Source organism: Amphiprion ocellaris, chromosome 9 (genome assembly GCF_022539595.1).
Source record: "Amphiprion ocellaris isolate individual 3 ecotype Okinawa chromosome 9, ASM2253959v1, whole genome shotgun sequence".
NCBI classification, from domain to species: Eukaryota; Metazoa; Chordata; class Actinopteri; family Pomacentridae; genus Amphiprion; species Amphiprion ocellaris.
Window position 1 is genome coordinate 10,626,350 of NC_072774.1, and position 24,562 is coordinate 10,650,911.

The 24,562-nt window shown below is 38.4% G+C and overlaps 1 protein-coding gene across 2 annotated transcripts in view; it reads left to right on the forward strand.

The window, feature by feature from the left end:
* Window positions 1-19,752, forward strand: part of LOC111565709 (collagen alpha-1(XIV) chain-like) — a 196,114-nt gene extending 176,362 nt beyond the window's left edge. For both annotated transcript variants that reach the window (XM_055013738.1, XM_055013739.1), the window contains exons 41-47: window positions 4,615-4,668; window positions 4,776-4,847; window positions 10,213-10,248; window positions 13,160-13,226; window positions 13,392-13,583; window positions 18,517-18,594; window positions 19,538-19,752. In XM_055013738.1, the coding sequence (XP_054869713.1) occupies window positions 4,615-4,668; window positions 4,776-4,847; window positions 10,213-10,248; window positions 13,160-13,226; window positions 13,392-13,583; window positions 18,517-18,594; window positions 19,538-19,737 (699 nt within the window). In that variant the 3' untranslated portion in view covers window positions 19,738-19,752. The remainder of the gene's footprint in view (window positions 1-4,614; window positions 4,669-4,775; window positions 4,848-10,212; window positions 10,249-13,159; window positions 13,227-13,391; window positions 13,584-18,516; window positions 18,595-19,537) is intronic.
* The last annotated feature ends 4,810 nt before the right edge of the window (window positions 19,753-24,562 follow it).

The following is a 24,562-nucleotide window of genomic DNA, read 5'->3' on the forward strand; positions in this document are numbered from 1 at the left end:
ACAAAAACATTTAGAAATGCATTTTTATGGCGTTTCTTTGTGCAGCCAAGAAGCCATAAGTGAATCAGCTGTGACCAATAGTCAAGGGGCAAAAATTAAGAGTCTTTTCATCAGGAGACAAACAAAACAAATTAGGAAGACTGGGAGCCAAATAATACATACTCGATTAATAAAATAAATGCAGCATGGCTCATAAACAGTATAGAGAGGAGCAAGTTGTTAGCAAGTTATTAGAAGATATATTCAGCATAGTGACATCTCTTCTAGAAATGGTGCACAGAAGAGTGTGATAAACACCTGGTTTGTAGTGGTTGTAAAAATGTAAACAGTTAAATATCTATAGTATATAGAATCATCATTTTCCCCAGTATTGGTAGCACCTGTGGTCATTTAACATATTTTGTACATGGTGATTACATTTGTTTTTCTAAAACAAATATTCAACAAAATCCAGCTTTTGTTTTTTCTTTTTTATAAGTTATGGCAATTTAACTTTGTCGCACTGTACAAAAGACATTCTCTCTCTTTCTAGTCATTGTTGTACTGTTTCCATAGTTCAGGACTTTATATTGCAGTGATAAATAACTTCACAGGTATTTCTCTTTTTATTGCAAGGCATTTTATTTGTTGGGTTTATATGTGCACACTGAAGCTCCTTGTTGGTCTAAATGTGGTCCTCCTCACATTCCCAGTCAATATTAATCCAGCAGAATAAACCAAGGCAACAGATGACTGTCAGGGTTAAGGAAGATTAAAGCTTTAAAATAAAAACACTGCACAACTCAGTATTTTAATGACGCAGTTTATTAAATCTCATTCTAAATTAAAATAAATGCAGTCCTCCTTAAATTTTGGAATTACGAGCTGGCATCCACGCTCACTAAATATATCTACCATTTTAATTACTGAGTGCAGTTGTGTGAAATTACTAATCGGGGAACATTTTTGTTGTTATCAATCAAGGGAGACATCTCCTTTGTAGCACTGATTACAGTCTAACAGACCTCCTGCATTCATTGTTCATCGAGATGCTACAGATCTGCTGCATATTTTATAGTTGTGATTATCGTAAAGAATATTAGAAAACAATCCTGATGCACATGTTTAGATAAAAAGATAAGATGTACTATTACTGATCCCCTGCAGGGGAAATTCTAATTGACACTGCAGCACGAGTTAATGTATCAGCATCAAAGACCAAAAATGTTTGTAGAATTAGAAAACACTAATTATGATTTAGTTTCCATGCGAGATGGGAAATATTTCCAATCAGTACTGTAATTGTTGCAGAATTAACTCTGATGTCTGTCTGTAAATATTTGTTGTTCAGTGGATGCACAGAAAGCAGAAGGGAAAAATCATGAGATATTATCAATGCGTCAGCAATTTCTGCTATCAACATTAATTTGACAGCAATATAGAAAATAGATTATAGCCAAATAAACAGTAATTATGACAAAGAAGCAGCGTTTGTAAGTGAATTTTCACTCACAAAGCCTATGGTACATTTTGAGGTTTATTATTTATCTAATGGGGATTTACAGCAGCCGCTAGTCTGTATCATCCAGTGTGTACAATACAGAGCAGGGAAAGCAGATAGCCCCATATTGATTCTCAGTAAAACTGTACCAGTATCGCTCTAGTTGTTTGGACACTCTACAAAACTTTTAGTGAGGTGTATACAAGCCAAAAACAGTCTGGCTGGAGTAGAAAAGAACACAAGTCTTGCAAAAAGTGCACTGCACCGACCAGTTAGCTCATTTGAAACAACAGTAACTGTCTCCTGGGTGCTTTATTTGTTCGTATCGCAGTGAACTGAATCACAGGAAAGCTATAAATCTTTTATTTTGTCATTGGTTCTTATTACAGAACTTTTTCAAACTCCACACCAGACTGAGTAGGTTGAGGTTTTTCCTGAGAAACAGGCTCATAAAACTTCGCTGCTGCTCTTCTCGGAGAAGTCGTTTGGGTTCACACATTTATTATTTTGGATTTACTGATGACTTGTAAATTATGCAACAGTGTGAAGGTACACACAGTCCTTTGCATAGAAAGTTTAAAATGAATAGGAAGTTCAGTGTTGTTAATGGAGGTTACACAGGGAAACAACCTGCACACTGTTTGTGGATATAAATTGGAATTAGATTAATCTCCTTCCAATTTTATAGACTATATGTCAGAGCAGAAACCTGTTCCTGCTCAGATTCCAAAATGTAACAGCAGTGATGCATTTTCATGAGCCTGACGACTGCTAGAGAAGGTGGGAGGCTGGATTTCTTAGCAGAAATATAAGAAATACTAGTCTGGAGTTGTTGGTGTGTATATGTGCAAATCTGACATGACATGATTCTTCAATGCGAGACAGACAAATACATGTCTGAAACACTGCCGTTAATTATTTGGAAATGTGTTTTTTAGTGTGACACCAGTTTGACTTCTGTCCAACGTCACAATAATTGCTTCTTTGCTTTGTAGTGTTAAATTCTAAGTTTGAAAATTTGGATTCTTCTTGTTTCTGCTCAGTCTGACAGGATTTCCAAGTAAAATGCCTTTGATGCAGCGAGACGTTAGCTCTGGATCTGAGGATCTGAGGCCTCCTCCAGAATCCCATTAGAGGGCTGACTGGAGCGATTGTTTACTGTGCGACACCAGGGTGTCTCTCGCTGAGCATCTTTCACACACCGGCTCAGCTTTTTCAGAGACGCTCGTGCATATGTATATGTGTAATGCATGCAGATTTTGTTGTTATGCAGTCCCAAACTTGGTGTGTTCATTTGGAAGGTGAAGTTTGCCGCGGTAGATTCTTTGGCGATAGTGGGATATGACACCACAAGGAGTTTTTCACCTCACTGATATGTCATCCATCTGAATGAGATTAGAAACGATACAAGCAACACACAACACATAAGCGGAATACATGATAAGAAATCAAAGAGGAAACTGTTTTATATAGACTGTGTCTCTTTCTAAGCTTCTCTATTTTATAGTATTGCATCTATTGGAGTCTGACTGATACTGGATTAGCCAGTGTCAATTTTAGAAACTAAAAAATTCAGATATTGATATATCGGCCTCTATTATACACACCCACACCCATGTGAATGTACACCAATCAACCACAACATTATGACCACTGACAGGTGAAATGAATAATCAATCTTCTTGGTATAACGCAATGTTCTGCTGGGAAACCTTGAGTCCTAACAATCATGTAGATGTTTGAGATAGATAGATAGATAGATAGATAGATAGATAGATAGATAGATAGATAGATAGATAGATAGATAGATAGATAGATAGATAGATAGATAGATAGATAGATAGATAGATAGATAGATAGATACTTTATTCATCCTGAGGGAAATTCACTCACCTGAACATTGCAAGTCAAGCAACCTCCCATGCCCCCCATGGCAACAGCAGTCCTTGATGCCACCCTCAGCAGGACAATGCACCCCGACACACTGCAAAAACTGCTCAGGAGTGGCCCTGGTAACACGACAGAGCTAAACTGTTCACCTGGGTTCCACACTCCCCACATCCAAATCTTATTGAGCATCTGTGGTATGATCAGCCTGATCTAGGAAGGTCCCACCCTGCAACCCACAGGTCCCACAGAATTCACTCCCACCATCCCAGTGACACAGGACTGGTCCTGTGTTCATGCCCCACTGGGTCAGAGGAGTTTTAGCAGCATAAAGGGAACCAACACAATATTAGGCACATGGTCATAATGTTATCCCTAGTCGGTTTATATAATGCAAAAGTTTTTCACATCGGTGCATATTAAAAACATACATGCCAAAACCCATATGTATATTTGTGACAGCCAACAATATCAACCAACCAAGGTACTGGGCAGGATCTGGACACTGTGTCTTCATCTGTGTCATATCCTCCATTTTTCAGTAGTTTTATTCTTTTTAATGCTTGGCTTGTTCCCCCTCAGAGGCTAAATTGAAGACCATGTAAGGAGCATCCACCAGCCTCAATATGTGACCACAAGGTCCAACAGACATCCAAACTGAAATGAAAGGATTAGCTGAACCTCAGGTTAAGCTGTTTTCCAGGACCAGCCGATGCCGAGTTCAGCTTCCAAACGGTGTATTAATAGCAGTGAATTTGTTCAGATTGAATGACCCATAACTACTGAGATATAACAAAACCATCATCATGTTATTAAATGTCATGTTATTATATGTCATGCACCAGCCTACAGGACTGCCATTGTGCTTCTGAAATGAGAGCTGCAATTTCATATTTATGTGTTCTTTAAAACCACAGCATCATGGAGAAGACATTACGTGGCAGACGTGCTTTTAAACACCTTGAGGCGACCAAAGCACAGGTTGTGTAGTCAGGAAGATTGTACCTGTGTTTTGTGTAATATCTCTCAAAGAATCAGTTAAACCAAAAACAAAAGTTTGCTCCGTGGCAGTTGTTGGACTTTGACTAGCAGAAGCAGTAGCTACTGAGTTTGGTTTTCCTCTGCTTATATCTTAATTGCATTAGGAAATAACAGTGTCGCTGTCAGTATCATCTGAAAACTTTCAGGAAATTCCTCAGACGAAAGAAAGTTCAACCTACAATTACAACCTATAATCACTGTTTCAGGGCCTGCCGGGTAATAACGGACCACAGGGACAACAAGGGTCCCCTGGGCCTGCTGTAAGTCTGTTTTCTTATTATTCTCAGTATCCTTTTGTCTGGAAATTCACCTTGAGCTTCGAGTCATTTTCTTTCTCCACCTGTTTCTTTTATTATTTGTCTCTCAGGGAACCCCTGGAGCACCAGGAGCACCAGGACCAGGTGGGCCGTCAGGATCCCAAGGGGAACAAGGACTTCCTGTGAGTGACAGTGTTTTATTTTGTTTTGGAAATGATCTATCAACAAATTTGCTTAAGAAACATAGCGACTGTAGCGACTGTGACGTCACCGACGGGTTTGTGGACGACTGTTGTGAAGCCTCTCAAGTTTTGCCATCTTGGCTTTTTGAAAGTGGATGTATCATACGAGTGGTGATTTAGAGGACACTATGCATGGTGATATGATAGCTAGCTGACCACTAAGCTAGCCCCAGTCTAAAGTATACTAGTGCTACTTTGTCTATTTTGCTCTAAACAGAGCTACAAATTGCAAAAATAATATCACACTATCGAAAGAAGGTTGAAACCGTCCATTGAGACCATAAACTCATCAGTGAAATGTTTACTGAGGTAACGGTTCAAATGAGAAGTAGGTTCTCTTTCTCATTGACTTCTGTGCACATCTGCACAGTGACTATGCTACAAGGGCAACAGTGCTCATGTAGCGATGGTGTGGATGCACAGAATATGTAGATACAGCCTTCTTCTTATTTATGCAGCTGAGTTTTCCAAGGTGACTCCTAGAAAATTAATACGGAAACAGGTACATATCCGTGTTTATCAACAGCTGACCGTGTGTGTGTCTGCACCAGAGTATAATTAAGGCATTTAACATTCAACAACTATGTCCGCTTGACCTAGATTTCATCATCTCACCAAGTTCTTGAGAATTTGCATAGACCCTTTCACCGCCATCTACATACAAACATTTGTGTCCGTGCGCTGACTATGCTATAAGGACAATAGTGCACATTCTTGGGAATATTGTGTAGGCACAGAAAAGATAGATATAACCTACTGCACATGTGTGGAACACAGTCTTCTACGCAGTCTTCCACGCAGTCTTCCACAGACTACAAAAGTAATGTAATAACAAGCATTCGTCTGTGGTTGTCCACAGCTATCCGTGTGCTCATCCATAAGGGAGAATATTTAAGGCTTCAGGCACTTCCGTGTTGACTTCACTTTTCAGACCCACAGGCTGCATCCATCCTTTTTAAACAGCCTGTTGAGAACGTTAAAATTAAATCCATCTGACATATCGGCTGTGTAGGTTGGAAGGAGGGAAAGTCATTTTGTTGCTTGACCTGGACCGTATTAATCAGCCCTCACACTGGAGGTTTAAATGCATGTTTGGTTTACCCTCCTACTAAGAGACTTGTGGTGTTGGCTGATAACTAGAGGCTCACATTATCCATCCACGAGAGTTTGACATAACTCAGACAAATTACCAATGGATAAAGAGGACATGACCTCTACACTATTTTCTGTTTTTCCCATCATTATGCCTCCATAAATGTACAGGAGAAGAACAATATCAGTGGTGGTTTAGTTTGCTGAAAGCAGCTCATGGTTGGAGGACTTTGTCTTCTTTTTGTTCTGCTCCATTTCTCCTAACTGGATACAGCTTGTTAGTATCAGACACAGATCATATTAATAACTGTATCATTTATTCATATAAGTATTTCTACAGATCATCCAAGACAGATCCTGGTACACTTACCTCATAAGGTGACTTTACCCTGAATAATAAATGAAAATCATAATATTGTGGTCCAGCTTTACTTCCAAAAGTGCACCGAGTCAGATTTTGTTTTTTAAAAAATAATAAGAATTTGTGCAAGTGACACAAGCACAAGTCCAGGCCTGTATGCTGAGGTGAAGATGCTGGGATCCAAACTTTGTGTAATCCTAACAGGAACAGATGATACTGTGATGCTGGTGACAGCTAATCTAGTCTTGGGTCAGCTCTGCAGGCCAGCAGCAAGTTTGGCTCAGAGAGTCGAGCCATAAATCACTTAGTCTCTTCCCATCTCACAAACTCACACACATATATACACAAAAACCAGCAAGAGATCACATCTGCCTCATCTCTGAGACACCAGACACGAAAACACCCTCATGAATGTATGCACATGAAGCTAATACATAAACGGAAACAGTCTCACTCTCCTGGGGTTTAGTCTCTTATTTAGCTTCTTAATATTTTAGTTTCAAAATTTACCCCAACATTAAAATTACTGATTCAGTCCCTGTTTTGCCCCCTGCAACCTTTTGCTGCAGGAGAAAATTTTTCTTTTTAACAAGTTGTTTTTATGTGAAATATCTGCCAGTTAAATCTGGAGAGAAATTGAGCATTTTGCTTCATTGTGACACAACTGACCTCAAGAAAGAAGCGAATCTTACTGACAAATCTCTCGATAGACTGAGAAATTAATTGAAAGACAGCGGATTTATATACAACCATGTCTTCCAAAAACTACTTTCCTGGACATCTAAACTGCATTCTGAATTACCATTTAGAATAAGTATGTTTTCTCAATGTAAGCTAAGATTGTGACCTAGTAGGATGAGCTTACACTCTGATGAGACACAAAGTCCAGAACTGATGAGGTCTTTGACAACGGTCAGCAGACACACATCCAGTTCTATTCATACTACAAATAGGCATGACTTTGCACTTTATGCAGGATTTAGCAGTTAGTCATTATTGTGATTATTCCTGATGTGTGCTGAGTACAGTGGGCTGACAGCACAGGATTTCTGGAGAAACTAGAGCTTCCTACTGTGTTTGGGCACCATCATTGGTAAGCATTTACAAAGCAAAGCACCCCCAAATTCTAGCAGCCACTACTTCAGTTACAACTCTGTTAGTGATGGATTATAAAGGAGCAGGTGATGGAGAATCTCTTTGAACAGTGTCTCTTTATAACAGCATTTATTTTATACACCATTTATTTTCTTGGTGCATGCGCGACTCGTCGCGCAAATAGTCCCAAATTTTGGGCAGTTTTTCAACATTGGACTCAATGACGTCAACCAAGATGTTCTGGAAAGTAAAGAGCTGCTTCATCAGCATCAAGTGTCTCCTCATCAGCTTTTCTGGGGGCCACTGGGACCAGGATCTTGTGTCCAGAGTGGACGGGGGTGGTGGACTTGCTTTTGGCCTCGATATCAATGACGGGTCTCTTGTGGGTTGATGTTGAGCAGCAGCTGGAAACCAGGTCTGGTGTGGGAGATTTGGTCCAGCAGCAGGGTTCCAGAAACCCAGGTCATCCTGTTCAGGTCACCCTCTTTCACCCAACCGCTGTTCAGCATCTGTAGACTTGAGGATACAAAAAGCAAGAATTGGCTTTTCTGCATCTGGAAGTATGCAACGGTCCACTGCAGTCAGTGTCACATTAAATTGGTCACCTCGCCAAGTCGTAAGAGTTCCACATGAATTTGTGTCCATGTGTCTGCACAGTGACTATGCTTCAAGGTAAATAGTGCACATGTTCAGCAGTACTGTGAATGTACAGAATATGTAGATACCATCTACTGCACATGTAGGCAACAAAGTCTTCCTGGAGGACTCCCACGCACTATAAAGGTTGTATGATTCCAGCAATGTGTCCATAGCTGTCAGTATGTGCATCCGCATGGAGTATATTTTAGGCCTAACTCAGCAACAGGAGTTTTACCCAGGAGAACATGTGGGACCATTATTCTTAGAACTCACATTTTGTTTTCACCGTTTGCTTTCAATTTGCAGTTGTTGTTTGATTAAATTTTGGCACCAAAGTACTTGGTTAGTTTCAGAGAAAACATGACATGATTTGGGTTGAAATATGACCATTTCACAACATGTTTGAAGCTTTTTCTAAATTTCCTGTGTTCGGAGAAATATATGATTGTTTGGCTAAAAACGAGAAATAGTAAAGAAATTAAATATATGGCAAGAACATGAAGTTTGAAGTAAACTTCAAACTTTTGATAAGTCACAAACAAACGCAATTCAGCATGTTTCCTTCAAAAACTAATTGAGAATGCAGTTTAGTTGTGCAGGAACATAACTTTTGGGAGACGGGTCTGATTTATACCACTGAAGGCCAGATGGAGCGTAATAATGCAGAGAAGCAGGTCTTTGAGCACTTTCTACAAATTCTTGGCCCGAGCTTCTAAATTAAAACCCAAGCTGTTCTGTTTTAGGAATGACATGATGCATGTGGAAATGTTATGCTACATCTCTCACGATCATGTTTGTGAACTTTATAAAAGTGACAGAATGAAACCTGATTGATTTGTAGCTTGGTGTAAGATCGCTGTAAAGTAATGTCTATATAGGAATTGAATTAGTTTCTTTTGATACACATCTTGGCCGAAATCCACCATAGTTATCACCAGATGTACGTACAAGTCTGATGGCTTGTCATAGCTCCTGGCGATGTCCATGTGTGTCCAACTTGGACCAAATACTGTTTGTAAATGTGAATTCCAGCATCGCGACCACCTGAGAGTTTTTTAATTTATCTTGCTTGACTTGGTAGCAAGCATCCGTATGTTTGCCAGTTAGGAAAGAAAAAAAAAGCAACTTCTTCTTCTTCTTGTAGCTGTTTTATCGGTCCACATTTGGAAGTGCTGCGCAAGAGTAAAGTCATCATCAGTGTACTTAACTCTGCAGATGAACTGCAAAGCATTCTGAGAACACTGACTGCACTTTGGATGGATCCTGCGTATACAGGGCATAATGGGAAGATGGTTTTGATTGAATAATAAAAGAAAGTGTATTCATGAGATACCCCTGGCTTTATACTCTTTGGCTCCTGCATAGTTTGATTTGGTTCTTCCATGCTGCCCTGATAAGACGGTAGACATTTATGTGCCCAAGAAGACTCGCAAGATCCAAACACACAGACGGAGGCCCAGGATGAGACTTTTTATTGTTGCTCTCCAAATCATCGGCTGTGTCGAATGCTGGCAAAGCCTTTCTTTCTTCTGCAATATAATATGCGTATGACATCCCAGGCCCACATTTTCTCTTCTGCCCAGCCTCACACACACAAACACAGCCAGCCAGTCAGTCAGTCGGTGGTCAAGGACATGTTTCCCCCAAGATAAACAAGCCTTTATGCAAAAGCTGTAACAGCATCAAACTGATATTTATCATATCAGCACATGGTTCCGTGGCCAGGAAATATTTGCCTTTTATTTGCCTCTGGATTAAAACGCGTTACACTCTGACATTCACAGGCTTGGCAGGTTTCTGAGTGTGTATTGTGGGTTAGATATGCATCTCTGCGCTTTACAGTGTTGACAATAGCGGAGAGGAAGCTCATCCAAGGCACAGATGTCGCTCTGTGTTTGTGGGCAGCACGAACTCCAATGCCTTTGTTATCTTTAGGACACAGAAAATCTGGACGCACTTTGTCAAAATTTGAATGCATTCGGTCATACTGGCTGCAGGATCAGAAGTGACGTGAAGAAAAGGGGACTGAGAGAGTAATGGGGGAGGAGACGTTAAAGGAGACTGGAGAAAGAGAGATGAGTTGACTGTTTATTCTCTTCCTGTGCTTTTATGTTTCAGGGTCCTGCTGGCACCAAAGGCGATAAGGGAGAAAGAGTAAGTCACTCCATTTGGTCACCATTGAGAGCAAATCAAATTTTACTGCTCCGTTTTGCCGTGGAAATAAGTGTTATTCTGCTGAAGTAAAAACTCTGACAATTACTCACTAATGCTTCACACCCTTGTTTTGAAGAAATTGCATTAGTCTCCAGTCCACAGTCACTGTTTCCCCATTCGTCTTCTGAACAAACATTCACTTTATTCCTCTTTGACTCTCTCAGCCTCGTTTAAGGCACACCAAATCAAATCAGTGTTCATGGTTCAAATTTGCAGCAGAGCGAGGTCTGTATTTCTGCTGACTCCGTAGTGAGGCCATCAGCGCCGTGGGCTCGAGAGACACGCGACTCGTCAGTTCGAATCGATCCTGTAATTCCAGTTTCTGCTTCATTTTATCAACTGTTGGGGACATTTGTACCTTGCTGCAGTTAATTTTAGTGCAACGCTCAACATGAAAGTGTCTGGGAAAAGAAAATATGACAGGATTTTCCCCTTTTTGGTGTTGAACGTGTGAGCGCAGTGGCCCAGTTGTGAATGGAGCCGATGAGTATCTTGTAGCGCGCGTCGACCCTGAACCTCACAGCTCCACAGTAATTTATACAGTAATAACTTGAACTGAACTGGGAAAATAAACATTGACTGCAAAGCTTTTTCCTCTAATATAGTTTTGCTACGTGCGCAGCAAGAGATGTCACATCAGATGACTGTTTGATGGTGACAATCACAAGGCAGAAGAAGAAACTGCCAGCTATTGAATTAAAATACAAAATACACCAGAACTGCAGGAAGACGACTGTTCTTCTTAATGTAACTATTCAAACATGCATTATATGAAAGGGTTTAACTCTAGTCGGGAATCTAACCAATAACAGTCCAATGACAACCGAATAACTTTTAAATGGAATCTGATTCCTAATGGGTATTCCAGTGATTTAATTGTCCAAACAACCTAGTTTAGTTATGACTTTCTAAAGACTGAAAATTGTGTCCATGTATGATGATAATTCCCTTCTTTACTAGCAGTAAAATAAAAATATCCTGACAGCTGTGACATAGCTAAAACCTTAACCTGAAAATGGCTGCTATGTATGAAATGGTTTAATTGTAGCTGATAAATTCTAACAGCTCATCTGTCTGTCATTAAAAAAAGTAAAATATGTGATTTACCATTAGATTCTGTTCAATCCTGTAGTAGTTAAGTGGTTAATTGGGGTTTTTTCTGTTTTCCACACGTGTAAATGCATGTAGCTGTCTCTGTTTGGAGCCATTTATATAGATCCTGCTGTTGTCTGATGCTGCATGTATTTAATAAACTCAGAGGAAATATTCCTAAACAGATGGAAGCAACAAGCTAAACTTCAGTCCCTGGTAATCGTTTGTCAAAACGTGGATTACGTTCATTCTTAGTGCATGTTTTTAATCTGATAGTTTCTGTATTCATTGCAGTAAATTTGTATTTTTATGAATATTTCAGTTTATAATAGATGTAAAATATTAGAGCATGATGAGGAAGGCATTTTGTGACTTTGGCATTCAAGTGTTTTTCAATCTACACTCGTTCAAAAGTTTGGGGTCACTGAGAAATGTCCTTATTTTTGAAAGAAAAGCAATTTTTTTCAACGAAGATAGCATTAAATTAATCAGAAATACAGTCTAGACATTGTTAATGTGGTAAATGATGATTCTAGCTGGAAACGGCTGATTTTTGATGGAATATCTACATAGAGGTACAGAGACCCATATACAGCAACCATCACTCCTGTGTTCTAATGCTACATTGTGTTAGCTAATGGTGTCGAAAGGGTCATTGATGATTAGAAAACCCTTGTACAATTATGTTGGCACGAGAATCAAAGTGTGAGAAAAGTGGAAAAAGGCTCTCATATTGCTTCCCGCAACTCAAAATAGATCACTTATGCATGTGTAAATGGTAATGTGGCTGCATGCACGTCAGATTAAGTAAACCTAACAAGACGGATCTCCTGACTCCTTTAGAAATAGGAGCATGTTGTTCATTCAGATATGAAGGCAACATGTTCAGATGGCATCAGAATAATGGAGAGGAGAAAATGTCTGAAAGAAGCTTTAGTTTTTTATATCTATCAAGCCTCTAAAACACTGAATCCTATGTCTCATATAACGCAAATCAATAGCATATAATATTAGACATGAGCAGAGCTTCAGAAAGCTTCTGCAGAGCCACGGAAGACATTATGTTTTCATGGGCTGAGTCGTTCTTTCATGACAAGTGAACTTCATGTGTAAAATCTGAGGAGTGTCTCTAATAACATTTAAAGACTTTAGTCATTTTATTTCTATAAAAGCCCTAAATACAGACTTTCATACACTTTGCTCCATTTATTGTTGCTCTCAGTCTAAACTAATACTGGCTCCCACAGAGATACTTGGTGTCATTTTCTAACAGCTACTGCACCATATAATAAGTGATAACAAGGGTCCTGCAGCATTTGACCTTTAAAATCCCAATAATAAGAAAGAACCTGAACCACTGCTAATTTCAACATTTAACTACAGTACAATTTAAAAAAAAAAAAAGCTGATTTACAATCCACTACTCTCTGAAATACCAACCATAGCAGCTCAGCTTAAGTCAACAGAGTCAGGCCCAAATATTTACTGTAATTAAATTTAGATTTTCACTTAATTGTGCCATTTAGTAACACTCTCCATGGTGTCGTTTTTAAAAGTTTGCTATCTAGTCTGGCCAATATAAATATAAAAGCATCAGTGTTAAGGTGGAGTGTGCTCATTAAACACCCACAGAACACCCACCCACCAATTTATCAACCGCTGCTCTGGAAGTTTACGCTCCTGTGGTTGCCCAAATGGAAAAGTAGCATCAGTCCGCCGAGTGCAGCATCAAATCCTCAGAGTTCTGTTTGTTCTTCAGGGGGATATTCAGTCCCAAGCTGCAGTTCGAGCCATCGCACGGCAAGTGTGTGAGCAGCTCATCCAGAGTGAGTAATCAGTGATATTTGCAGCATGTATTGATTACAGTATCTCTGCTGAAAAAGTTTCTTCTGACCTTTACTGCCTTCACTTCTTTGTTCTAATCTATTCATCTTGGAGAATGAAAGAAAAAATGTCAAAATTCTTCCAATTCATCCGTTGCATCTTTGCAGGCCACTTGTCTCGCTATAACTCCATCCTGAACCAGATCCCCGTCCAGTCGGCGGTGTCGGTCCGAACAGTACCAGGACCTCCAGGGGAGCCGGGGAGGAGAGGCCTCCCGGGACCTCAGGGAGAGCAAGGTCCACCGGGCCGGCCAGGTTTCCCCGGGACCAACGGACAGAACGGCAGACCGGGCGACAGAGGTGAGACGAGGAGATGTTTAATGAGTGAAAACATGTTTGTTTACAGGAAGAACTCATGTCTGGAGACTCAGAGCCAGAGGAAAATACCCTAATTTCCAAACACATATCCAATTTTCTCTGTAACATGCTGATTGATTAGTCCTTCCCTGTCTGAGTTGTGTCTGCATCAGGAACAGGAAAACATTGGATTATTTATGAGGCAGATGGTGATTGTCAGAACAGGTTGACTCACTAAATACAGACAGAATATAACATATTGTATGTCCTTATAGGAAAACAACTACTACAGGAAATTGTATGTTTTTATTTAATGTTTCTGGGGCTGTTTTTGTTGTTGATAAGAAATTAGTGGTCAACGAGATGTGGACAAAACTGCGTAAAATAAAATCTAGAGATGTGCAGTCAGAAGGCAGTGAGCCACCAGACCTCTGTACTGAACTGAACTCTGAGCGAACAAGTAGCATTGTGGGTAATTTAAGCACCAGTTTTGAAAAGGAATAGACAATATCTCAGTTTTAAACTATCCAATAGGAGTAAAGTCACCATCCTATATAAAGATATGGATACAAATAGTTAATAGTTAAATTACCTCCATATACCATCCATATACTCTGTATTACCTCCATATACCTTCCATATTTTAGGAATGATGAATTCACCTTAAATTAGAGTTAAAACATTTTTTTTATTATTTTTTTAGGCACTTGTCAGTTTAGAGATTTTGGGATGTTTTGCTTCCATAAAATATCTTCTTTTAGACGAGTGGAGCAAAAACATCCATATTACACATTTAGGTGTTTGTTTGTTTTGTTTTATTGCTACAAGTTTTCTATTGGAAATTCTTTAATTTAATACACATTTAATGAGATAATAATAATACTTGATGTGCATATTAACACAAAACATTTTTGAGAACTTGTAATACAATAAATTATTGTCTCAGTGTAAGTAAATAATTTGGGAAGTTTCATTATGATAGCTATTAGCTGTAGGGAATTCTGTAATACATAACTTTAAAGGCCACTACTGAAAAATTCAGCTTTTCCTTAAACTGTGAGCCAGAAAGTTTTATTCCTGTCCATCCTATTCTGAAGTCTTTATAGACAGGAATGTTCATATATCCTTCATAGGCTGAATTAAAGAACATTTTATTTCCAAAACTGTGGCTGTTTTCTTTTCTGGCTGTCCGCAGTATTTTCTTATTTATGAAGTAAAATAACAGATACCTAAAATCTCTTCTGTTAAAACTTTGACTCTAATATGTTAACAAATTGAAACTTTATTTCAGAAAAAACAACTGTGACAGCATGTAAACAAACTGGCATTTACAAGGTTAAAATCCTGAAAATTAACAAATGTTTTGTGACTGATGTAGATTAAAAGAGATACGTTATTAAAAGTGAAAAGTAGTATTAATATATAATGTTTTTCTAACATTGTTTATGATGTGGACATTATTGTCCTTTGGGAAACTCAGTGTAACTTTATGAGATTTACGTCTTTCAGTTAAGGACAAAAATGTCCATCAATACTGCTATTTTTTTCCATCATGAAACAAGAAAAGCACTCAGAGCCCAGTACTCCGCCATTGCTGGCCATATGGCACTGTCAGAAATGCAGCATTTTGTTATTAGTTATTGATGATCAGAAATCACGGCAACATACAATGTGGCCATTTAATATAGATGTGCCCACAAACAAAATGACCTTGCACTGAGCACAGGCGTGTGTTATGCATGTGTACATTATGGATGGATACCGAATCACCTGACCTAAATATGTAGCGGGCGGAGGGAATTGATGGGACTCGGAAACACCCCCACAATTTAATCAATTGTTCCTTGTATCATTTCCGAGAAGTCGGCAGTGGTAGATTTGTAGTAGGATCGCAATCGTGATCGTCAGCAGGCAGCTGATATTATCATAGTTACAGTGACGCTGTCTCACAATGATACGAAAATCTTTAACAAATCCATGGATCCAGACTATAAGCTGCATCACTGCCGAAATCTAATGACTTGGTCCTTGTATAATTTCTGACCTTCCGTGAAAATTTCATCCAAATCTGTTAGTTCGTTTTTGAGTAATGTTGCACACAGGCAAACAGACAGATTCATGTACGCCAATCATTACATAACTCCGCCGCATTCCTAGGTGGAATTATCAGACATTCTAAGTTATTTGGCTTTATTCTGGAGCTTTGGCTTCAGAATTGTAATTTTTACCGTTTTCCACCAGATTGTAATTTTTTCATATAAGGAGCAAATACAGGCTTTTTTTTTTCCCCACTTTTTTTCCACTGTGGCATCATGTAAACAAACTGGCATTTACAAGGTTAAAATCCTGAAAATTAAGAAATGTTTGGTAATTATGATCAGGACTGATTTAGATTAAACAAGGCAAGTCACTGAAAGTGGAAAAATAATATCAATACATAATGAGGGTTTTTAATGTGGACATTTTATACTCCTCAGTGTAACTTTTTTAAATTGATGCCTAAGGGTTAAGCACTTCGGTTTATTGTGACCTGGATAACTGAGAATCTACACAGACGTTTAAATCTGTGGTTGCACAAACAGTGAAAATGATGCATTTTCCAAGTCAACAAAAAAAAGACCATAAAAGAGACAGAACATTTTTGCAAGAAAATTCTCCATCGCTCCACTTGGAGTTTTAACCTGCCTGCTTGTTTTCTGTACTTCGTGGTCTGGCTGAAGCTCAGAGTCGGTGTCGGAGCTCCAGAAGACAGTAACTCCAAAATGCATGAGGTCATTCTTCTGCCACGAGCCTTTAGAGGAGAAACAGGCTTCATGAGGCTCCGTCTTCATCACTAAAACACTCAACCACACTGAAAAACACACACTGTAGGAAAGCTGAGAGCAGCTCAGTCAGGAAGTGTCCAGTGTGGTTACGTCTTCCTCAAACCTTTGATTCTCCACAGTGACATTTATGATCTGTAGCCAATAATCCAACCACACACACTGATTCACTGTTTATAGGCTGAACTGAAACCAGACAAATATTATAAGAGGTACTTTAGTAAAGATGGGCAAAGTAGGGCTACCAGAAACAGCAACAAATCTGTAAAAGTGACTAATATTGTCCTGCACAGACACGATGGAGTCAACTAGTAGCCTTAATAGAGAGATGATCAAAACATGGCCGCCAGTGTAGGGAGTAAAATTTTATTTGAGGTCATGTAAAATGTTTTCTCCTCAGCCTCATTGTGCCGACTTCCTTTTTACCGATGCAATTGATTAAGACAGTCGTAAAAGCAACAGGAAAGAAAATCTGCAGATCGCAGTTTAATGCGGTTTTCTAATATTAGAGCGCACAAAAAATATTCCATTAGGTCATTCAGACAGCTGCACCACTGTACAGCAGCACGGAGCAAACGCCTACCCATTTATCATACGTTTTATTAGACTGATCATTTATTCAGCGCGTTTTCTGCAAAGCTTTACAATGGAAGACATCAATGTAAATAAAAAACAGCACAATATTGAAAGTAAAAATGTTGGTTCTGGAGAAAAATTGTCTCTATGACCGACTTTAATTATGCATTACATTGAAGATTATTATTGATGTGTAAATTTATATATAGCCTTCTACTGTTTAAGCTTAATAGGGCTTCCAAAGGGTCACAAGATAAATCTGAGAGGTGAAATTGTTATTAGTTGAATAGAAAAGGAGGAAACTAAACATCTGGATTCATATTTTGAACTTTTCTCTTTGCTTTCTGTGGAGTTTTGGATCATTTGGCTTCTGTGGAACTGCAAGTTTAACAGACTATTTCTATTTTTTCTTTTAAAAAATCTCCTAAATTCCACCATTCATCAAAGCCAGAAACTGCAAAAACACAAAACAAAATTGGAGATTTTCAACTGTACAATAGTCCTTGAACTACTCGTATATAAAGTGCTGTTCTGACAGTAAAACTGACCAACTCTAACCTGAAAATCGTAATATCCCATTGGAAATGTTTTATTCTATGTGTATCATTTACAAATTTGTTAAAAAAGTCAAATGTTGGATCTGATCATATTCTGTAAAAAAGAAAAATTTGGTGTCTTTTCGCACAACTCTGAAGCCATTAATAATTCAGTTGTGACCAACAGTCACTTGACAGAAATTTGTCAGAATTGGGATGAACTGCAGGCTGTGCTTATACAGAGCAGAGGAGACAAGTAAACAAAATGCATATTAGAAACAAAATAAAATTTTAAGTTGTAAAATGTCTATATTATTTATTCTAGTATTGGTAACATTTGTGGGCACTAAAATAGCGGACATGTTGATTCCATTTTTTTGGTTTTTTGTTATACAATCAAAAAAAAATCTTTATTTGTGATTTATAGCATTCTAATTTTGTCATACTGCACAGAAGACATTTCTGAGTTCTCTTTACTGCTAGTCATGGTTGTGACTAGAGCAAAAATGTGACAGGAGCAAAAGCATCCAGAAACTGCTTGAAGTTGAGGGTTAACCTTCTGGAGTAACAAGTTGGGAAGTTTGGGAACTTCTGGGTCATCTTGAAAAGTTTTACAAGTTTATTTATGAAAAATATTTAGTCTGAAGGGTAACTACGGTTGTCAAGTTAATGTAGTTCAGCAAAAGTACAAGATTTCTATAATAGAGGAGAAGTTTGAAATGAAATACTACTATCAATCAAAGTCAGAGTTTATTTCTATAGTCCTTTACAACAGCCCAAAGGGTGACCAAAGTGCTTCACAGTGAAAAACGAGAATGACTCACACTCGAACTCACACCTACGGGCAAATTTAGAATAATCCATTAACCTCAGCACATTTATGGACAAGCGTTTAAACACTTCAGAGCCTCTAATAAACCCTTAAGAGGCTTGGAGAGCAACAAATCTTAAATGTGATATTTGCCTAAATGTGAATCTTGTCTGAACTGTGTTTGTTTCCAGGTTTGCCTGGAGAGAAGGGAGATAGAGGAAGTCCGGGGGTTGGAAATCAGGGACCTCGTGGACCACCTGGACCTCCTGGTAAGATGCAAATATAATATTAGAATGTTCACTAACTGTCTTCCTCCAGGGCGTCAAAGCTCAAATCACGTTCTGATGCACTGCAGCTGCTCCCAGATATGATAATTGAACATCTTTTGTGTTGCTGAATATTTGTTTTTGGTGTTCTCAGCCTGCAAACTCGTATGTGAAATGTGTTTCACTGTCTGAACAAAACCAAAAATGTCTCAAATATTGAGACAGTAGAATTAAACGGCACAGAGGCTTAATGCGTTTTGGATTTACTTCACTCTCCGCTGAATCTCTGCGAAAAAGCAAGCCGACATTTTGGACCGTGAATATCATTCTCTGTATCGATTTCCCGTGCGTGCTTTGTGGAATGTGAGGTTTGTGTTATGAAAATATGTCAGTGCTGGGATTTTCTGTTTACTGCGATCAATACTCTGAGAACAAGCTGACAAAACTCTCTGGAAACTTTTTCTATGATCAGATAACGCAATCCAAAAAAACTCCAATATAGGAGGGAGGGAAGTGTTTTCTGAGAGAAAGGTGCAGCAGAGAGCGCCGTGTGCTGTTTGAGAATATTTGTGGGGAGATAATTTTAGCACTTTGCAACTGAAACTCCCTTTAAAATATTGATTTCTTATTTCTGCTGACTGCTCAAGTGGAGCAGCTTCTCCTGTGAAAACAGAAAACAGGAGCCTCTGACTAAATTTGCGCAAAGAACTGTGTTATTCCTGCTGCTGCCCTCAGGATGTTCACTATCAGCTCCCTTATCCAGACATGACAAGTTTGCTGCCCCCTAATTTCTTCTGTCGTGTTGTTACAGCAGCAGCGAGGAGGATTTAAAGGAGATTGAAGAAGTGATAGTGCGGTGACAGAATCCCCACCAGGTGTCACACTGCTGGAGTTGTTTAACCAAATGTCAGATGAGTTTTAACACAGACTTTTCCTCCATCTTCAGGTTTGCCGGGTGAAGGACGGACAGGCAGCCAGGGCCCGCCTGGTCGGCCCGGGAACCAGGGGACGGCGGGGCGGCCGGGGAATCCAGGCAGCACCGGACCAGCCGGACCACCAGGATACTGTGACCAGAACTCTTGTTTGGGATACAACGTGGGAGGTAAACATCACTCAGCTGCTATTTCACAATCAGAAAGGTTTTAATGGCCACGTTTACATGAAGTTTTTTAATTTGGAATTATTAATTCGGAATTAACTCATTCGGAATGAAAGTTTTGTGCTTTGCGTTTACATGGAAATATTAATTCTGAATTAAGGTTTACATGGACCGCAAGTTTATTCCCTTTCCTTAATTCCGCTTTAACGCTTGGGCGTTGGAAAGGATTCTGATGGGACAGAGAGTGGACGTGACCCTGTTTACCGGAAGAAAACAAACTCCATTTGCCGCAGCATTTCTTTTCCCCAACAACATGGAGGAACAACTAATAAGCACGCTTTTCGCTTTGCTTTTTATTGTTGTTTTGAAACAGCATCTCGACAATGGCGTACTACTTCTGTTGCGTCACTTGAGACGGAGAACGTGTACGTCGCTACGTCATCGCTACGTGAGGAGCCAAGCATGCACAGAATGACCGGAATTAACTGTATACATGAATAGAACGTACACAGGAATTAGTTTATTCGGAATTAACATCGGAATAAACCAGGTAGTTTATTCGGAATTAAGTTTATTTGGAATTAACTTTTTAATTCGGAATTAAAGGTTTACAAGGAGATTTCAAAGCGGAATTAACTTTAATTCCGAATTAAAGAGGAATTAAAGGTCTCATGTAAACGTGGCCATTGCCAAGTAAGTTTTCACATACAAGGATTTGGTGTTTTAGTGCATAACAGTAATATACAGATTAGAAAGTGTTGCCAGTCACAGGTATGAAGTGTATCAAGATAAATAAGAAGCAGTATTATAAGTCAGATTAGCAGTAAGTGTAATCAAAGAATTATAAAACACAAAAAGTAATAGAAATATTTTCAGTGTGCAGGAAAGTACGAATTACCATCTGAGAATATACAAGGTTACATAATTTGAGGAATTAGTGACACTTTAACTCCGTCATTAAGCATTTAGAAACAGGTTATAAACAAGCTACTTAATGTGTAAATGACGTTTATTATCCAGCTATGGAGGCCCACAGAAACGATCAGAAATGTTATTCTTGTCAACTTTATTAATGAATACTTTCATCCGTTTAAAACCACATTATAATGTGTTCTAAATCCCTTATTAAAAGTGTCTGTACTGCTTATTAATGCTAAATAGGGATGTCACGAGTACTAGTATAAATTCTACAAACATGAAATCACAAGTTCACAGTAATTTGTGGAAAAAACTACTTTAGAAGTCAAGTCTGGAGGTTTAGTGTTTGAGTTGATGATCGGGGACAAGTTGTGTGCAACTTTTTCAACTTTATTTTTCACATTTAACTTTAATTTGCACTGTAAGGGTTCTATTGTAACTTATTCCTTATCATTTTTCATGCTTTTTTTCATCCAGTCTATTTTTAAAATAGTGTTTTTATGTGTGTTTTGTGATATGTACGTTCACTATGTAGGGACAATCTAAACCTCAGACATCCAGATGTGTTCACAGAATTCAAACTGAGATGGTTTTAGTCCTTATTTTATATTAATAACACATCATCACAATATTTATATACTAAAATATTGCTGTTTTTGAACTGAGGCAGCTGTATGTGTTGCAGAAATACTCCACAGATGATGTTCACTAACTTAGCATTAGTTCATAATGTTATAGCATCTGTGTTTTTTCTAATATCAGTTTAAAGAGGATGTTGAGTAGGAGACAGGTGCAAACACAGCCAGCTATATCTGAAAATATATCTGAAAATACGACAAAAATTCACACAAAGAAACTGGATGAATAAGTTCATAGTACAGTGTGTGTGTGTGTGTGTGTGTGTGTGTGTGTGTGTGTGTGTGTGTGTGTGTGTGTGTGTGTGTGTGTGTGTATATGTGTATATATATGTCTCATATATATGAAAAAAAGAATTCCGCCAATAAATAGGTTATATAATTTTTTTTTTTACATTTTTTTTTGTCATATTTCAGGCAGATTGGAACAGCAGTAGAAATGCTACCATAAAAAATAGATTTTTAAAAAAATTTCATACTTTCTTTTTTAGATAAAACCTCCATTCTTAATTTTTCTAATTAAGAGTCTGTTTCGAAATACATTCATTTTATTCATTCATTTTTTTGCTTTGGTATTGAAATTGGTATAGAGACTACTAGATTTCATTGATATTGGTATAAACTGACAAAATTCTTGTATCGTGACATTTCTAATGCTGAATAAGGGGATTTAAAGTAACTCCAGTATAATGTCGACCAATGATTCCCAACAGAAAGAGAACAGAGACATAAAGGAAGCAGTTTCTGTTATTAGGAGGAAAATGCGAAGTGAGTCAACAGATGAATGAATCTGATTCAGTTAGGAACACAAAGCAAACAGGAACACTTTGATCCAAAAATACTAAGAAGTTTTTGTGTTTTGCATTTTTCTTTCACATCACAGAAAGCTTGTTAATCTTGTTTAGCTTTTTTTTCAGACAGAAAAAGTTTGAAACCAGACAAATGAAGACAAAACTACATGAATACAGTGGATCAGAATCTGGCAACTGACGCAAAAACAACATTTTGACTGGAATATTGTTCAGAACATGGTGAAAAAACAAGCTCACCAGACTGTACAAAAGCATTCTCTGATGTTTATTTAGATGTTATCGTTTCCTGATTTATTGTTTTATATCTGAGTAATTATAGTTGAATTCAGTTATTTTTTTCTCACAGCACCTGACTGCAGAAGAATCAGTTTGTTTTGTTTTATATTTGCTAATTTATTATCATAAACAGTTCAAACACTCCAGCCCTGCTCGCTCTTTCCATTCTATAAACCTCCTTTTATACGTATAAAACTCTGAAATATAGTTTTCACAGTGACAGCTGGCTCTCACATAGTTATTGTACTTGTAAAGCTCTCAGAGAATCGGAGACTAATCTGGATTTTATAGTCGTTCCACTGTGAAGTTTATACATTCATGTCCACACTGATGGATTAAGAAGTTAACAGGCTGCAGCTATTTGTCTGTATGGAGCCCTAATAAAATATGCTGTAACACACACTTTCATACTCACGCAAAGGGCGGCTTTGAATATTCATACTGATATCTATTGTCCTCCAGCATCTCTGTGAGGACGTTACACATCTAACAGCTTCTGACAAGTCGTCCTGATGATATATCATCAGCTAAAAGTAGCTGATGGATGAGACGTTACTTCATCCATCAAACCAGATTCATTTTGTAGCAGTGAGTTCCAGTCTGAATGTGTTTTTTGTGTTTTATGACTCAGAAGAGTTGTGTCAAGTTTAAACACAGCCTCCCTGACCACTACAGAAGAAAGTGCAATTAGAAAATACAGTATTTGTGGTTTGTGTTTTTCTCACAGAAGGTAAGTTTTGACCTTAAGCTTTGCTGTGTTAGTCGTGACCTTTAAAGGTCGGCTCAATAGTAGTTCCCCTACTTGTTCAAAGCCAGTGTTGCTGTGTGAGCAGTGAGGTTAACGTATGGCTCAGTCACTGGATCTCAAAGAAGAGGTAAGGTTAAGCCATTGAACTAGCAATCTGAGCGTACACAAATCCCTAAAATGTTACATTTGTAAACTTCAAAAAAATATTTAAATTATTGCATGTAGTTTAATTAATTTGGGATCGAATAAAGTGGCTTTTTCCCATTTTTGAGAGAGAATAGTACAACTCAAACACAGTTTAAAAACAAACAAATAAATGCATAAGTACATAAACACAGAGGATCAGGATCTGGCAGCTAAAACTAAAATAATATTTTGACTGGAATATAGTGAAAAAACAAGCTTACCAGACTTTACAAAAGCATTGTCTGGTGTTTATTTAAATGTTATGTCCTGATTTGTTGGTTTATATCTGAACAGTTATAGTTTCGTTTAGGTATTTTACAGTTGAAAAAATCCCAGTTTAGTTTACTGTCAAAGCCAGATTTATACTACAGGAGTTTTGACTTTTCACATCAATCAAGAGAAATCTTGTCTGGGATCCCAGTCTGGACCGATGTTCTGTCCTGATTAATTCGGTAATGAGAGGAGATTACAGATTCCGTTTTAAACTTCAGAAACATTCTGATTAATATGAAACATGTCAGACATTTATGAGGTAAAATCAGGATGGTTAGCTGACACCCACAGCGGCAGAAACTGTTGTCAAGCAAAATCTAAAACTTTTAACCATCTGCATTTTATTTTTTTAAAGTATTCATTGAATTACAGCAGGTTGTTGCGTCACAGTCCCCATTTTATTACGCCGCCGAGGAACAGCGGAGTTATGTGACGATCGGCGTATGTTGGTCTGTGAATCTGTCCGTTTGTCTGTCTGTCTGTCCGTGTGAAACATTACTCCAAAACGGACTAACGGATTTGGATTAAATTTTCTGGGCAAGTCAGAAATGACACAAGGACCACCTCATTAAATTTTCACAGTTATGCGGCTTATAGTCTGGGTCCACTTCTTTGTTAAGGATTTCCCATTGCCAGATATAGCTGCTGGCACTGCGTCGCTGTAACCATGACGTGAACAATGTGTCAGTTACCTGCTGACAATCACATGATTGCGATACTACTACAACTTGACTGTGATTTATCAGTTGGAAATGATATAAGGAACAAATGATTAAACTGTGGGGTGTTTCTGAGTCCCATCAATTCCTGCAGCCTGCTACATATTTATGTCACGCAATGTAGCAAACCCCAGCCAGACAATGGTGAAGCTCCTGATGTTTCACAAAGCCTTCATTTACGTACAGCCATCAGCCTTATTTTGAACACAAGTTCGCCTTTCTGTCCTTCACTCATTTCTTCACAGTAAGAGCTTGTCCCCATTCCAGCTAGCTGCTTCTAAGTTTAGACACATCCTTTGCTATAC